This window comes from Zootoca vivipara, chromosome 16, assembly GCF_965207765.1.
Source record: "Zootoca vivipara chromosome 16, rZooViv2.hap1.1, whole genome shotgun sequence".
NCBI classification, from domain to species: Eukaryota; Metazoa; Chordata; class Lepidosauria; order Squamata; family Lacertidae; genus Zootoca; species Zootoca vivipara.
Genome location: NC_142599.1, coordinates 8043017 through 8059297, shown reverse-complemented (window position 1 = coordinate 8059297; position 16281 = coordinate 8043017). Strand labels below are relative to the sequence as shown.

The 16281-nt window shown below is 45.6% G+C and overlaps 1 protein-coding gene across 4 annotated transcripts in view; it reads right to left on the bottom strand.

Annotated features, from left to right (window-relative positions):
- Nucleotides 1–16281, bottom strand: part of ADGRD1 (adhesion G protein-coupled receptor D1) — a 255643-nt gene that overhangs the window by 84474 nt on the left and 154888 nt on the right. For all 4 annotated transcript variants that reach the window (XM_035097840.3, XM_035097838.3, XM_088659079.1 and 1 more), the window contains 2 exons: nt 15371–15474; nt 6279–6390 (listed from right to left, as the gene is read on the bottom strand). In XM_035097840.3, coding sequence (XP_034953731.3) covers nt 6279–6390; nt 15371–15474 — 216 coding nt within the window. The remainder of the gene's footprint in view (nt 1–6278; nt 6391–15370; nt 15475–16281) is intronic.

The window sequence follows — 16281 nt, the reverse complement described above, 5'->3', positions numbered from 1 at the left end:
TGAAAACAGCCAAGCTTAAAAAGTGGGTTGTGCACTCCTACGCCCTCCTCATGTAAGCATGTGTGTTTGTTTCCCTCTTGTGCTCATTGCATTCCCTTCTCGAGTGGGTTTTCTGATTTCACCGTAACTTGTTTCCGAGCGAGTGCTGGAGCTCTTCCTTCAAGAGACTATTGTGGTGGGATTAAGTCAAGGATTTCTTTGCAGTCCACCTTGCTCGGCTTTCTGTTCAAATGGGTTACAGACACAGCTTCCCTACTGCATTGAGAATGGTTTGTTGTTGTTTTTTTGCTTTGCTGGGGCAAAAGATAAAGCATGCATTTTCCTCAGAAAGATAATTCATGTTATTATAATCCATGAAAGCCAGAGGTTTTCTCCCTTTGTTTTGTTTGTTTTGAATCCATCAAAAGAGAAAACAAAAGAATAACAAATCTTATTCTTCAGCAGGATGATGTCACCGTTAACACCTCCTTGTTCCTCATGTAACGTACGGGGTACAATTCTCCTTGACCTGAATTGTTTTAAAATGCAGGGAGGGATGGAGAGAAGAGTTATTCCATTTTACAGAAAGCAGAAAGCATTCAGCACCTTCTCTGAGATCTACAAGGTCTCCACAGGCAGGACTTTTTGTAAAGGTGTTCAGAACTGAACCAGGAAGTCCCTGGGGGTGGAACTACCGCAGACGGTGTGAACCTGCCACTCAACACCTGTGTCAATCAGGTCAGAATGCTTGCCCTTGGTGAGCACAGAGAAGAAATTTGTTTAATACACATTTTAAAGTAAAGGTAAAGGTAAAGGGGCCCCTGACCATCAGGTCCAGTCGTGTCCGACTCTGGGGTTGCGGCGCTCATCTCGCTCTATAGGCCGAGGGAGCTGGCATTTGTCCGCAGACAGCTTCCAGGTCATGTGGCCAGCATGACAAAGCTGCTTCTGGCAAACCAGAGCAGCACCCGGAAATGCTGTTTACCTTCCCGCCGGAGCGGTCCCTATTTATCTACTTGCACTTTGATGTGCTTTCGAACTGCTAGGTGGGCAGGAGCTGGGACCGAGCAACGGGACCTCACTCCGTTGCAGGGATTCGAACCGCCGACCTTCTGATCAGCAAGCCCTAGACTCTGTGGTTTAACCCACAGCGCCACCTTTAAAGTGAACGGGTCTAATTCTCTTGTGTGGATTGGAAAGCATCTATCAATCAGATGGCACAATCCTCTGAATTTTGCTACGCAGTTGCACAGAAATTTATATTTTACTGGGAAAAGACATACAAAAATGGGTATTTTATGTGAAAGTACAAAGATGTGTGTTTTAGCCGAATATGTGTACAATATGCACATAACATGAATACAATTTAATTGCAATGTTTTGTGCAGTTTTTCAATCCACCCAAAGGCGAATGAACCTCTGGGAGCATGTAATAATAACACAGAACAAAAATAGGCTGATCTGTCCATCCTCGGTCCTTTCCCTTAAAAAAAAAAAATGGTGCACTGGTCAGCACCAAACAACCGGATCTGAGAAACATCCTTGCAGCTCCACTGATTTTTTTGAAGAAAATATCCTCAAGTCAGGAGAAGAGTTGGAAATCCAAATGGCAGCTCACAACACTGATCAGAGCACTTTTGCTAGAGTTCCCTGCTGCCACCAGGTGGGTTTACCAGAACCCACAATATGAAGGGGGCTTAACAGCAAGCATTTTGCTGGGGGGTCTCCTCAACTCTGGAGGCTGACGTCCATTGAGACTGGTAGGGCAGAAGACAGAAAGTCCACCACATGGTGGACGCAGAGCAAATGACAGGCGGAGCCAGCTAATTCTAGTTTTTTCCTCCTGCTGCTGCCTGCTGAGTTCTAGAAGGAGCAACAGGGAGACTAAGGAGGAGAAAGCTGACAGGCTGTGTGATCCCTCACCCTGGACTGGTTGTAACTGAGAAGGTAGGCAGGTGGGGGTTGGCCAAGAGTAGACCAAGGTTGGTGGCTCAGTGCCCCATTTTCCTTAATGGAACAGCTTCCATTGCCTGGAGTCAGCCCTGTCTATAGGCTCAGAAGAACTAGGAATTGGCCAAGTCTTGTATTAATATGAAATGCAAGACAGAATATGATTTTCTGGTCTTGCCTGACCAATAGAGCAGTCACCTCTGCCCGTTGCAAGCAGTGTTCAAAACTCCCATTGTTCTAGGTGCATTTTGTGACAGGGAATTTCATTAGCGCAGGCAGTTTCTGAGCTCTGGGCACAGTACTGCGCCTAAGATTTCAGATTAAAACTGCAGAGTGGAAGGAACGGAGGACCTTTTTCTGCCTCCCCACTTCCAGCTACTCTCTGAAGACTGGAGAAGAGGCCCTTTTAAGATAATTATGGTGGTGGGCAGGGAAAGGTAAGGTTACCAGATTTCTTTCAATGAATCCGGGGACACTTTTCAACTTCCTACTAAATAGATGGATTTTGTCAGGGGACTGTAAATCAGGGGACTGTCCCTGGGAAACGGGGACGTCTGGAAACCTTAGGGAAAGGACTAGACCATGTCAAAAATGAACGCAATATTTTAGCTGCAGTTCATTCATTTTCAGCTTTGTATTCTTGTTATAAAAAAGCGTGCCTAGACATTCTGTTGTTGCGCCCATGACCTAGGTTTAAGGTGCCATTTAGCTCCTAGCTTTCATATCTCTGTTTCTAACACTGGTTGCAAGCACTCCATGCCAGACCCAGCACAAAAGTTGGAGGAAAACCCTTCAGGCAAGTCTGAAGCCCTTGTTGAAATTAGGGGGTTTTTTTTTTAAAAAAAAGCAATGGCTGCATTTCTAAGGGTTTGGAGCCCAGATTCCCACCAGTTCCTCCAAGCAGAAATCCAAAAAGAAAGAAAGCACACTTTACCCTAATATATGCAGTTTTGTATACATCATTTGCTTGGGAAAGTGCATTGCAAAATTCAGAGGAGAGCAAATCTCAAAGGATGGCTGTGTGTTGGTTCATATGTTCAAACTGGAAGTGTGAATTAGGTAGGTTTGCCTTTAAATGTGAACGGAATTGAATTCCCACCCCTAATTCCTAAATTTAAGCCCAGTTCTGGACTAAATCTGCCTCTGCCTCACCCCTGATGACTTCAGCGAGGGCACAGTGGGGTCTTCTCCCTCCTCCAACCACCACTCAATGAATGGTCAGCATTCCAAACCTCTCCCTCCCTCCCTCCCACCTACATACCTCCCCCCCCCCTAGTTTCTATGTTTCCCAGCACTGCGGGTGCTTGATTTCCAGTCTCACCCCTGGGGTTTGGAAGGTGGGGGAGAAAGACTGCTAGGAGGAAAGTATGAGTCTTGGGGATGTGTGGGAAGGCAACAGAAACGAAGCATTTTAATTCTTCAACTTGAGTTAAAATCCAAGCCAAAGAAGAACTTCTGGCATTGCCACCAAGATTTATATTTTCAAGCAAGGGAAGCATTTGGCAATATGTACAGAATCACACTTACTCTACAAAGCCTGCAGTGAATTCCCTAGGAACAAGGAGAAAAAACAGCACCAATCCCTGTGGGTGGTAGCCACATGAACCCACTTCTTCTGTACCGGAACTGCAGTTTCAAATCATGTGAAAACTTGGTGAATCAGGCTTCCAACGCTGGCTACAGTGATCTCAGTGGGAATTGCAATTTGAGAGAGCGAGATGAAGGTTATTTGGTTTTGCTTTTTGCTTTACTGCAAAAGCACAACAGGTTTGAAGCTGTGTTAGAGGAGTGGAGTGCTAGCAACATCCAACATACAGACTGCAGAACTGGAAAGTAATTTTTTTGGGTTTTTTTTTTTACTGCCAGCTGGTCATGGAAGGCTCCACTCCCCTAACAAACTCTCGCTTTTCTTTGCTCATCTAGAAAACCTTTTGAACATGTTTTGAGAACGGCAAGGTGTGAGAAATGTTGCCTCCACACGCCGCCTTCCTATTTTCAAAATCCATTTAGAATCTACTTCTGCTATGTGAAGTCTATCTGCTTCCTGGCACCCTTGAAGGCAAGAACAGATACCCTCTGGCCAAGGTAGAAGCAAATGTTGTTTCGTTCTTTGTTTGGGGTTTTTTTCTTTCCTTTTCTGCAGCACCAGCCAGTGAAGCAGCGTGAATCAGCAACCTGCTTATTGATTGGGGGGGAACAGGCATTTGGTAGCTTCGCCTTTAAATGTGAACGGAATGAAATTTCGCACCAGTCCCAATTCTGGCTCTAGGAATCTATAAATCTACTGCCCATCAATGCTTTGGGTGACCTAGAGTTCTAGGGTTTGGAGAGCATGAGAAAACCTCTCTATTCATTTTCTCCACACCATGCATAATTTTATGACTATATCAAGTCTCTCCTCCAGACACACCTGCTACCTTTCAAAACTCAACACTTTTCAACTGGAATGGTGCTTACACTGTGTGTGTGTGTGTGTGTGTGTGTGCGCGCGCATGCACAAAAATGAAGATAGCAACCATGACAATAAGAAATTCTCCCCCACCCATTCAAATCAGATCTTGCTCCCTACACTCATGCTATTTTCCTCCAGCTTCAATTACGCCTCTGGAGTTACACACAGTGTCTTGCTGATTTATTGAAGATGGTTTCATTGTATATTCCCTTGCCTTGATTTTTTGTATTTTCTGGTTCTATCTTCTCTGCTCAGCTTCACTCTCTCCAAGTTTTGATTGCCCTTCTAAAAAGTAAAGCCTTCTGTCTTCTCGCATTTACCACCACACGTTATATACCCATATCTGCCTCTTGTAGGGATGTTGCTTAGGATCTCCGCCCATTGCAATCTGGGAGAGGGAGAGAAGGGAACTTTTCTCATTTTGCACACCTGCATGCGCTTCTAGGAAATGGGCTTTGCCGCTTGTAGCAGCAGCAAATGGAAAGACTTCTCTGGGATCTGAACATCTAGCAGAACCTAGACCTGACCATCTTTCTTGCCTTCAGAACTATCTGGGATTTTCTGCACCCATGACTTCTTTCACCTTTTCCTTGCCTTTGACCTCTCCCGTGCACCATTCTCAAGATCCTGCCCCACATAAGAACATAAAAAGAGCCTGCTGTATCAGGCCTATGACACATCTTGTCCAGCATCCTGTTCTCACAGTAGCCAACCAGGTGCCTGCGCGAAACCCACAAGCAGGATCTGTGCACAAGAGCGCTCTTCCCTCCTGTGGTTTCCAGCAACTGGGTGTCAGAGACTGGACTAAAGAGGATGAGGGGGAGGAGCAGGAATGGTGGATATCATCACCACCACCTCCTTCTCCCGTAGCTTCCAGAGAGGAGAGAGACAGTCTCGAATTGCAGCTGGGTGTTGAGCAAGATAGCAACTCTGAGACAGGAGAACAGCAGAGTTATGCGTTGTTAGGAGAAGGAGAGGGGGAGGCAGAGCAGCTAGCTATATTTGGATGAAGAGATCCAGGTCCCTTCAAAGGCTGTGAGATTCTCAGATGAAGCCCCAAGATTATGATTATTAATAGTATTTAATTACTGACTTAAGCAGCAGCCAACAGCCTGCTTGTGATTAACACATGACTTTATTGTCTGATACATGCTGCCCAGAATGGAAGTGCACACACCTGTCATGTTCTATTTGTCATGATGACTGGAGAACTAATGCAAAATGGGGGGGGGACTCTTTTTTGAAATGGTAGAAGTACTATGGTGCCACAGCCTCATTGCTGGGGTAGCCACTGTGGAAAATCGGCTTTAAAAATGTACAGTTGCTACCTTTTAAATATTGGCTGTGTTTAGGGATGTCAGAGAGTTCTGTGGGAAACAGAAATGGGAATGAAAATTGCCAATGTTCGCTTTATTAATCTCAGGTGCAGAATGTAAATCGACCCAGTAGAGAGGTACCTCCGGTTAAGAACTTAATTTGTTCTGGAGGTCCGTTCTTAACCTGAAACTGTTCTTAACCTGAGGTACCACTTTAGCTAATGGGGCCTTCCTGCTGCTGCTGTGCCGCTGCTGCCGTACGATTTGTGTTCTCACCCTGAAGCAAAGTTCTTAACCCGAGGGACTATTTCTGGGTTAGCAGAGTCTGTAACCTGAAGCATCTGTAACCTGAGGTACCACTGTATGCAATACAATACAATCAGCATTCACTGTCACTGTTGCTTTCAGTCCACAAACGATACTTTACTGACTACGTTCCCCACCACTTGATTTGCATTCCCTTTGCATTGAAATGAAAGGGGCAAAATAACATAATGACGACATAATTGCAAACTTAATTGCATATATAGGTTTTATAAGAAACACGTTTGCGTGCCAATTCCCACCCATTTTAAACTTACCGTCCCAGGATTGAACTGGAAGCTTATAAGCAGTAGGATCTGAGCCACTAAAATGGCAAATGACAGGTTGGCGTGGATGTGGTAGCGTTGGTTACATATGGTGCTGACAGAGCTGTGGGAAGGGAAGGAATCAATTAGTATTCTGAGAAGAAATGGCTTGTTAACAATGCAACTGAAAGGAATTTGTTTCCTAAATTTACCCGTCTTTCAGGATTAAGCTGTATCGGATGAGATTTCCCAGTGAAATCAACCCAAAGGACTGGATAGTACGCTATGGTTTCAATCATATGCACATGTTCTTGGGAATAATCCCCAAGTGAATGAAGTCAGACTTACTCCTGAATATATACAAATAGGATTTCTATCTGAGTGACATTTCTATCTTCCACCCATATGGAATTGCTATGGCAAGTAATGATTCTATCAACACAGGCAGAAGATTAAAGCATAAGCAGTGGAGGCTGGTTCATTGCAGAGAATGGGGCATTGCCCCACCAGTCTCATTCTGCCCTCAGCCAACCCCCACCTGCCTGCCTTCCTACTCACATCCAGCCCAAAGGGCAAAGCAGGATGTCTGCTTCCTCCTCCTTAGTCTCCATGTTGCCCCTTGTAGAACTCAGCAGAGAAGAGGATGGGGACAAAACTAGAATTGGATGGCTCTGCCACCTACTGTTGATTCCCCTGCTTTCTGCCCTACCAATAGCAATGGTCACCAGCCACCACTGCTTATAACTTGAAGTGGTTTGACAGTAAGCAGGACAGGAAGCTCAACATCATGTATGACACAAATGAAGCTAAAAATTAAGTCAGCTCCTTGTAAAACTATGGAAAACTACTGATCTATATTTCATCTTCCCACAATTTGACCCACATGAGGAAAGCTTAAAATAAAATTTAAAAACCACGGTGCTTTGGGTGCACAAAGAAGTTCCAACAGTCATTTCAGGAGGCAAGCAGCACTGGACGGCCATGGCAACTGTCCATTAATAGATGTTAGATAAATTTAATATGCAGCCTACCAGAAGGCAAGTGCGGGAATGGTCTAAGGAAAGAACAGGATGCTTGCTGTCATCAGACAGAGCAGGACCTAATCATCTGCTACATTCCACAGATCTGACCTTGCAGTAGTTCCACAGCAGAGTGTGACATGCCTCTCTCACATCCTAATGAGACCTAGCCCTCTAGCTACAAAATTATTTTTTAATTGGGATGGTACCATGTCAAAGCAAATGCTACCTAGGTCTCAGAATGTCAACTCCCTTTGCACCAACTAATTTTTAAGTCACTTGGTGGACAGTAGCTACATACAGGCATCGTTGCAATGTCAGGTATTCAACAAAGTAGAATAAAAAATTCAACACCTAATCTGCTCCTTTACCACAATCTGCCTCTGGATTCAGCAAACGCAATCAATACAGCATGAAAAGCAGCAATGAAAAGCCAACTAGATATGAGTAGTTGTACCAAGATTTCTTTGTGTGTATGTGTGTGTGTGTGTATGTGTGTGTTCATGTTTACTATATTTATATTTTTGTTACGTTCATTATATATGAGGGGTGTGGAGTGTTAGGGGATGGGTAGGACCTCTGGTGGGGGGGCATGTTGTGTACCTTCTGGGGTAGTTGGTTCACCTTTGGTCCCCACCCTGCACTCAGCTCTCACCTGTGGCTCCTGGAAGCTGTCAGCATGCGACAGCAGCCACACCCCGGGAAACGGTTTCAACTGAGTTAGGGACTTCCCTGCATGCAAAGACAGACTCTGGTGGATTGAGTGGATGAGGCCAAGAGTGGGTCCAATGATCAAGAAGGTGGTTTCTGCACATGCTGTAGTGGGAAGTGAGGGGCAGATGGGGCTCGTCAACTTGGGAAGGTGGTCCACTTAGGAGAAGGAAGTCTCTGATCCTAAACCACCTCTACATTGCGGGATAACTTCAGGAGAAGAAAGGGCTAAGCAGTAAACCCTCCACAAATCTGGAGTGGAGTCCCTAAGACAGTTGGATGCTGTCTTGTATGCCTCATTCCGGCATCTCCCACAGCCAAGCTGGTGCTCTGCGAGGCCAAGAGGAGGTCTTGTCATCTGGACAGCCCAGGACCTCCATACACACCGCCCAGTCTTGCTTCTTAAGGAGGTCACTTCTGTGCTGCTAACTCAACGGTTTGACTTTGCCACCGGAGGTGCACTCCATTGTCTCTTGAGACAGATGGATGGCAGCAGCAGCAATGTTTTTATGCATTGCTACATGTGATGTTTCACCATGATAGGGAGGGAAACGGCTTGAAAATGAGAGCTTGGAGATTTGCGAACAGTCAGGCTGCCTTTGCAGTTACTAGATGTTCTTTGGGTCCTCCTGATATAAGAATTAGAGACCCCAGGTGTGTATTTTTATTATTTTAATGATGTTTCAATTTAATTGCATTTAACCTTTCAGAGTGCATTAGGTTTGATTTTTTGTGTGTTCTGCATTTGCGACCCTCTCCCTGGAAGTGCTACAAATGGCAGGATGTTTTAGCACCGGAGGGCAAATCAGCTATCCTTGAAGCTACCGGTATCTGAGATCCAGGAAGAGGATTTTATGATGCTCTTTTCTCCTCTTGAATGCTAGGTTGCCAGGGAAATGTCAGACATCCAAGACCCCAAATGGTCAAATGAGCTGGGCACATCAGGGCCACTCCAAGGCGATTGTGGGGTTGAAGATACCAGTATGGAGCCACGGGTGTTTTACTTCTCATGACCTGTAACATTTCCTGATGTATGTGAGGATGTTTTATGACTCTTTGTTTCAACTACTATATAAGCTTTTGTTCTGAAGTGCCTTGGGGCAGTGGCAGAGCTTCATGCTCTGGCACCAGGGGAGCGGAGAGCAGGCGGGCGTGGGGCTGGCACGCATCCTGGGGGCATGGCACACTGCCTGCGGGGGCGTGGCACCCAGCGCGGGCGGGGAGGCAGCCGCGATCTCACCCCACCGGGATCACACTGCCGGGGGCGGTGCGCTCTCCCCCTGCCAGTGCCTCGGGGCAGACCTTCTCCACTGGCATGTTGAGTCGAGTGAGCTCTGTCCTATTGCAATAGCTGTAAAAAGCACTGGGTTCCTAAATCTGGGTGCTGGACTTGAAAATAGTTTCCTTGGTTCTGTGGTTTATTCAAAAAGGTGGTTGTTCCTCAGCTGGGTAACGAACAAGGTGGTGTCGAGGTGAATTCTTACCACAATCCTCCACAGCCAACTACTCATGCAATTCATACTTCAAGATTGGAAGGCTAATCACCCATTATCCATTACTCAATGGTCTGTAAATCTCCCTGCCCTTCTGACATTTGAATGTCTATCTTATAATCAGCAATCTCATTTGGATATCGGTTTATACACATGGAATTATTGTATTAATATATATGCGCTCTCTCTCTCTCTCTCTCTCTCTCTCTGTGTGTGTGTGTGTGTGTGTGTGTGTGTGTGTGTAAATCAGGACTGATGGATACTTAAAATGTGAGCAGGCTTTTTTCTTTCATATCTGCAGTCATATACACCCTTGATGCAATCATATGTACAACTGCATGAAGTGTGCTCTTTTGCAGCACTTGATTAATGGGGAAGCATGTGGTGATAATGTAGAGAGGGGAGAAATATGCAACTGAACTTAAGGAACTGGAAGGCCCCCTGTAAATGCTCCAATTTTGTTTTTGTTTTTTTAAAAATCTGTTATTGCAGAATTCAGAAAGAGCAGAACCCACAGCAGAAGGAACCCACCAAACGGTAAGGAATGAATGAGGGAATCTATTCATCGATAGTGTGAATGTCCAATGCCCCTCCATCCCTCTCTAAAGGGTGGGTGGCTCTGAACAACACCTGCTACTCCCCAATGTCTGGATGATTTCTGGTTTTCCACATCATGATATATCACCATCTAAACATTATGGAGGTGGAGGAGATTCTTGAGAGTTCCATGGACTGCAAGAAGATCAAACCTATCCATTCTGAAGGAAATCAGCCCCGAGTGCTCACTGGAAGGACAGATCCTGAAGCTGGGGCTCCAATACTTTGGCCACTTCATGAGAAGAGAAGACTCCCTGGAAAAGACCCTGATGTTGGGAAAGATTGAGGGCACAAGGAGAAGGGGACGTCAGAGGACGAGATGGTTGGACAGTGTTCTCGAAGCTACCAACATGAGTCTGACCAAACTGCGGGAGGCAGTGGAAGACAGGAGTGCCTGGCGTGCTCTGGTCCATGGGGTCACGAAGAGTCGGACACAATTAAACGACTAAACAGCAACAAACATTGTGATATACTGATATATCACAATGTCTAAAATAAGGATGGAGCTATGTAGAGGCATTGGCTGGCTTCGTGGTTTTCCCCATGTGATTTTTGCATAGCACACACCGTGATTTGCAATATATGGCCAGGTCAAAAATTATGAATTATGAAACTGATATCAAACTGGCTTTAGAAGATTTATATATATATATATATATATATATATATATATATATATATATATATATATTGCCCAGCCCTGTGATGCTGTGTTAATCATAAAGCTGTGGAGAAACAGAAAAACATTCATGAAATTGACCTGTGAAATTGAGGGAAAGCAGTATCAAGAGAGACTGGATTGCTGCCATGTGGTCTCTGTAGGGCTGACCTTGGGCCTGATCCAGAAGCTCCAGGTAGTGCAGAATGCAGTGGCTAGACAGCTGATGGGGGGCAGGTGGCAGGTGGCACCTCTGCTTAAACATACGTACTGGCAATGTATATGCTATTGTGCCAGGTTACGAAAAGAATCCCTGGAGAGCTCAGGTCCAGGCTTCCTTAAGGATAACCTGAAGCCTTATATGCCAGCTCTGTCACTGAGATCTTTCAGAGGAGCATTGTTAGTTGCTCCCGTGTTGCAATGGCCCAACTGGCCAACGCTAGGAGTTGGGCATTTTTGACATTTGTCCCATGCTGTGAGACACACTTCCTGCAGAGCTTTGGCAGCCATCTTGGCTTTTCACTTTGAGCTTTTTTTTTGAAGACCTTTTTAGTCCAACAGGCCTCTGCAACTCTTGATGATGGCAATGATGATGATTTCATTTTACGTATATCACTTTGATGATCCATTGTACCCAGGTGACCCAGGTGGCGCTGTGGGTTAAACCACAGAGTCTAGGGCATGCTGGTCAGAAGGTCGGCGGTTCGAATCCCTGCAACGTGGTGAGCTCCCGTTGCTCAGTCCCAGCTGCTGCCCACCTAGCAGTTTGAAAGCACATCAAAGTGCAAGTAGATAAATAGGGACCGCTCCGGCGGGAAGGTAAACGGCGTTTCCGTGCGCTGCTCTGGTTCACCAGGAGCGGCTTTGTCATGCTGGCCACATGACCTGGAAGCTGTACGCTGGCTCCCTTGGCCAATAACGCGAGATGAGCGCGCAACCCCAGAGTCAGACACGACTGGACCTGATGGTCAGGGGCCCCTTTACCCTTTACCTTTACCTTTACTGTTTTTAAATGTGTTTATGTTTTATCACTGATAGCACTCTGATATGTTCATGTTTATTTATTTCAACATTTTGCTGAGGGGTGTGTGGAATGGACAAATCAAAGCAACCCCTTTCAATAGGAGTGAAACGACTGAAGATTGCCACCTAGTCATTTCAAGCCAGACCTGGGCAGGTTGTGGGGCGCAATCACATCACCCTGAAATCTCTGCCAGTGACCTGACACTCTGTATGAAACTCTGTGCAAAGGTTTGGCTGGCACAGGCAGAATTTCCAGCAACAAATAGCCCCCACCAGTAGGAATTGCTTGTCAATCATCAAGATCGCAAGGAGCTTCCCAATCAAGCGAAAGAATAACCAAGAGGCAGGTTTGTTAACAGTGTAATTCGAAACAGAAAGGATTGTGATAATATGCATTCATTTTCATTTTCTTGCAGTAGCCTTTCATGCCTATTACGATGTATGCCTCTGTTCCAGAGGCAAATTGCTCTAAATAAGTGCACAATTAACAGCCTAAGGCTTGATCCTCTGATGGAAAAAATAGGAGTAACTCTGTAGAAAACTGCCAAGGTTTAAATTCAAGTAAGCAGAGCAGAGAATCCCACCCAGTATTTCCATATTTATATCAAATCTGACACTTCATAACTACCGTTTTCTGCTGTTATCTACATAGGGGTGTCTTTTCTATAAATATGGAAATAAAATGTTTATCACTAGCTCCCCAAATCACATTACAATTCCTGCTAACGGCAGCTCCTCGGATGAGGGTTTCTTTCTTTGCCTGTGCCTTCATGAGAGATTCCGCTTGAATCCTAACAAGTCTTGCCTGTTGCAAGCTGATGGGCCAACAGAGCACATTCTCCAAATGCTCACGTATTAAATAGCTTTAATACTGTTTTGGGGGACAGGGGGCTGTGCAGGTGTGGAGGACTCCCTGGTCCTCAATGGGTTAATAATTCCCCTGAAGGATCAGGTGTGCAGCCTGGGAGTCATTTTGGACTCACAGCTGTCCATGGAGGTGCAGATCAGTTCTGTGTCCAGGGCAGCTGTTTACCAGCTCCAGGTTGAGACCCTACCTACCCGCAGACTGTCTCGCCAGAGTGGTGCATGCTCTTCCACTTGGACTACTGCAATGTGCTCCATGTAGGGCTACCTTTGAAGGTGACCCAGAAACTACAACTAATCCATAATGCAGCAGCTAGACTGGTGACTAGGAGCGGCCGCCGAGACCATATAACACCGGTCCTGAAAGACCTACATTGGCTCCCGGTACGTTTCCGAGCACAATTCAAAGTGTTGGTTGTTGTTGTTGTTTAGTCGTTTAGTCGTGTCCGACTCTTCGTGACCCCATGGACCATAGCACGCCAGGCACTCCTGTCTTGCACTGCCTCCCGCAGTTTGGTCAAACTCATGTTCGTAGCTTTGAGAACACTGTCCAACCATCTTGTCCTCTGTCATCCCCTTCTCCTAGTGCCCTCAATCTTTCCCAACATCAAGGTCTTTTCCAAGGATTCTTCTCTTCTCATGAGGTGGCCAAAGTATTGGAGCCTCAGCTTCACGATCTGTCCTTCCAGGGAGCACTCAGGGCTGATTTCCTTCAGAATGGATAGGTTTGATCTTCTTGCAGTCCATGGGACTCTCAAGAGTCTCCTCCAGCACCATAATTCAAAAGCATCAATTCTTCGGCGATCAGCCTTCTTTATGGTCCAGCTCTCAATTCCATACATCACTACTGGGAAAACCATAGCTTTAACTATACGGACCTTTGTCGGCAAGGTGATGTCTCTGCTTTTTAAGATGCTGTCTAGGTTTGTCATTGCTTTTCTCCCAAGAAGCAGGCGTCTTTTAATTTCGTGACTGCTGTCACCATCTGCAGTGATCAAGGAGCCCAAGAAAGTAAAATCTCTCACTGCCTCCATTTCTTCCCCTTCTATTTGCCAGGAGGTGATGGGACCAGTGGCCATGATCTTGGTTTTTTTTGATGTTGAGCTTCAGACCATATTTTGTGCTCTCCTCTTTCACCCTCATTAAAAGGTTCTTTAATTCCTCCTCGCTTTCTGCCATCAAGGTTGTGTCATCTGCATATCTGAGGTTGTTGTTGGTGCTGACCTTTAAAGCCCTAAACGGCCTCGGCCCAGTATACCTGAAGGGGCATCTCCACTACCATCATTCTGCCCGGGCACTGAGGTCCAGCTCTGAGGGCCTTCTGGCGGTTCTCTCATGGCGAGAAATGAGGTTACAGGGAACCAGGCAGAGGGCCTTCTCGGTAGTGGCGTCCACCCTGTGGAATGCCCTCCCACCAGATGTCAAGGAAATAAACAACTATCTGACTTTTAGAACACATCTGAAGGCAGCCCTGTTTAGGGAACTTTTTAATGTTTGAAGTTTTATTCTGGTTTTAGTGTTCTGTTGGAAGCCGCCCAGAGTGGTTGGGGAAACCCAGCCAGATGGGTGGGGTATAAATAATAAAAGTACTATTATTATTATTATTATTATTATTATTATTATTATTATTATTAATCTACAAAGTTCTCAACAGGCCCACGTAGCTCCTGTTCTGCTGGGTAGCCAAAAGGTTGCAGAACATCCAAGCATATATGAACTTGGAGATAAAGGCCTTTTTTTTTTTTTTACCAAGAGTGGATTGTTGAACAAGCAACAACAACAAAAGTACTGACATGGGGCCCATGGATTCGACAATGCAGCTCAGATGCAGTCTGAAAGTGCTAGTTAAACAGGACCTGGGACCTAGGTGCTAGTTTTGATGAAAATACTTTTTAAACCAAATAAATAGAAAGAGTTATGTTTGCACTTTGATTTGCAGAACAAGAATAAGTTTATTAAGCGGTCTGCTGAGACACACAGCAATTTTCAAGCAGTCCTTGCGGGGAGAGGTTTTCTGAGAGCCAACAGGGCCGTCTTTAGCAGATGCAGCGCCAGGGTGCAAATATCTGCCCAGTGCCCCCAAATTACCATGGATAGTTGGGGGTGGGGGTGGGCGAAGCTGCGCACTGCCAGCCATCCGGGGGGCGTAACTCTCCCCCATGACGCTGCGGGAGAGCGATTCCCGCAGAGGCTTGGGAGGGAAGCTGATGCTGGGAAAGATGGAGGACACAAGGAGAAGGGGACGACAGAGGATGAGATGGTTGGAAAGTGTTCTCGAAGCTACCAACATGAGTCTGACCAAACTGGGGGAGGCAGTGGAAGACAGGAGTGCCTGGCGTGCTCTGGTCCATGGGATCATGAAAAATTGGACACGACTAAATGACTTAAAGATTCTCTAATTCCTCCTTCCACATTAAACTTTGAAAAAGAGGAATTGGCTGGAGAAATTAAGTGAAGAATAGATTGCAAGGAAATAACTTGCCATCTAAATAGCTTCCCGGATTCAGGAAATTAAAGTAATTTAGACCAAACCCAGCCAAGTGTTACAAATATATACGGAGGATATAATTAAAATAGGTTTAAGAAATTAATAACCTTTTGTGAAACTCTCAGCACCTGAGAGCATCCAGTCCAGTAAGTCTGAAATGGAGTACACACACTTTCTCTCTCTTTATATCTGACGATCCATATTTCCAGAGCAATATCGGCTCAGCAGGTAGAAAAGTTAAAATTACTCACGACAGAACCGCAAACGTGACCAATGTGATCATCAGGCAGAAGATGGAGATGGAGCAGCCGATGTAACTGATGGAGGACAGCGCCACCTTGTGTCCCGCTGAGAGCTGTGCGCCGAGGAAAAGAGAAAAGACGCCTATTGTTAATCAATTGGATTAGGCCAGCAAGGAACAGTTTATCAACAGCTTTAGCCAAAAGGGGAAAAAAGTCATAATGACATTAGCAGGGCGGCATTCAGAAAACTGGGCCATATCAAATAAGCACAAATATTCACACAATGAGATTTTTTTAATAAAAAAAACCAGAAGGAACACTCTCAATAAACAAGAGCATTTGAATTTGCAGAAAGCAGTACTGATTTCCGCCCGCTGTTTTGCCCTGATGCACAAGACCTTAGAACCAAAATGTTTGGTTGTGGCCAGGGACAGATTTAAGTTTGATGAGGCCCTAAGCTACTGAAGGCAATTGGGCCCTTTATATGTCCAGCTGTCCTTTGTCAACAACAAATTGTCACTGTTTTTTGTGTTGAATATACGCTATATAGGGGACCCAGGTGGCGCTGTGTGTTAAATCACTGAGCCTGGGGCTTGCTGATCAGAAGGTCAGCGGTTCAAATCCCTGTGACGGGGTGAGCTCCTGTTGCTTGGTCCCAGCTCCTGCCAACCTAGCAGTTCGAAAGCACGTCAAAATGCAAGTAGATAAATAGGAACCGCTACAGCAGGAAGGTAAACGGCGTTTCCATGTGCTGCTCTGGTTTGCCAGAAGTGGCTTTGTCATGCTGGCCACATGACCTGGAAGCTATACGTCGGCTCCCTCGGCCAATAATGCGAGATGAGCGCGCAACCCCAGAGTCGGTCACAACTGGACCTAATGGTCAGGGGTCCCTTTACCTATACGCTATATGGTAATTTATG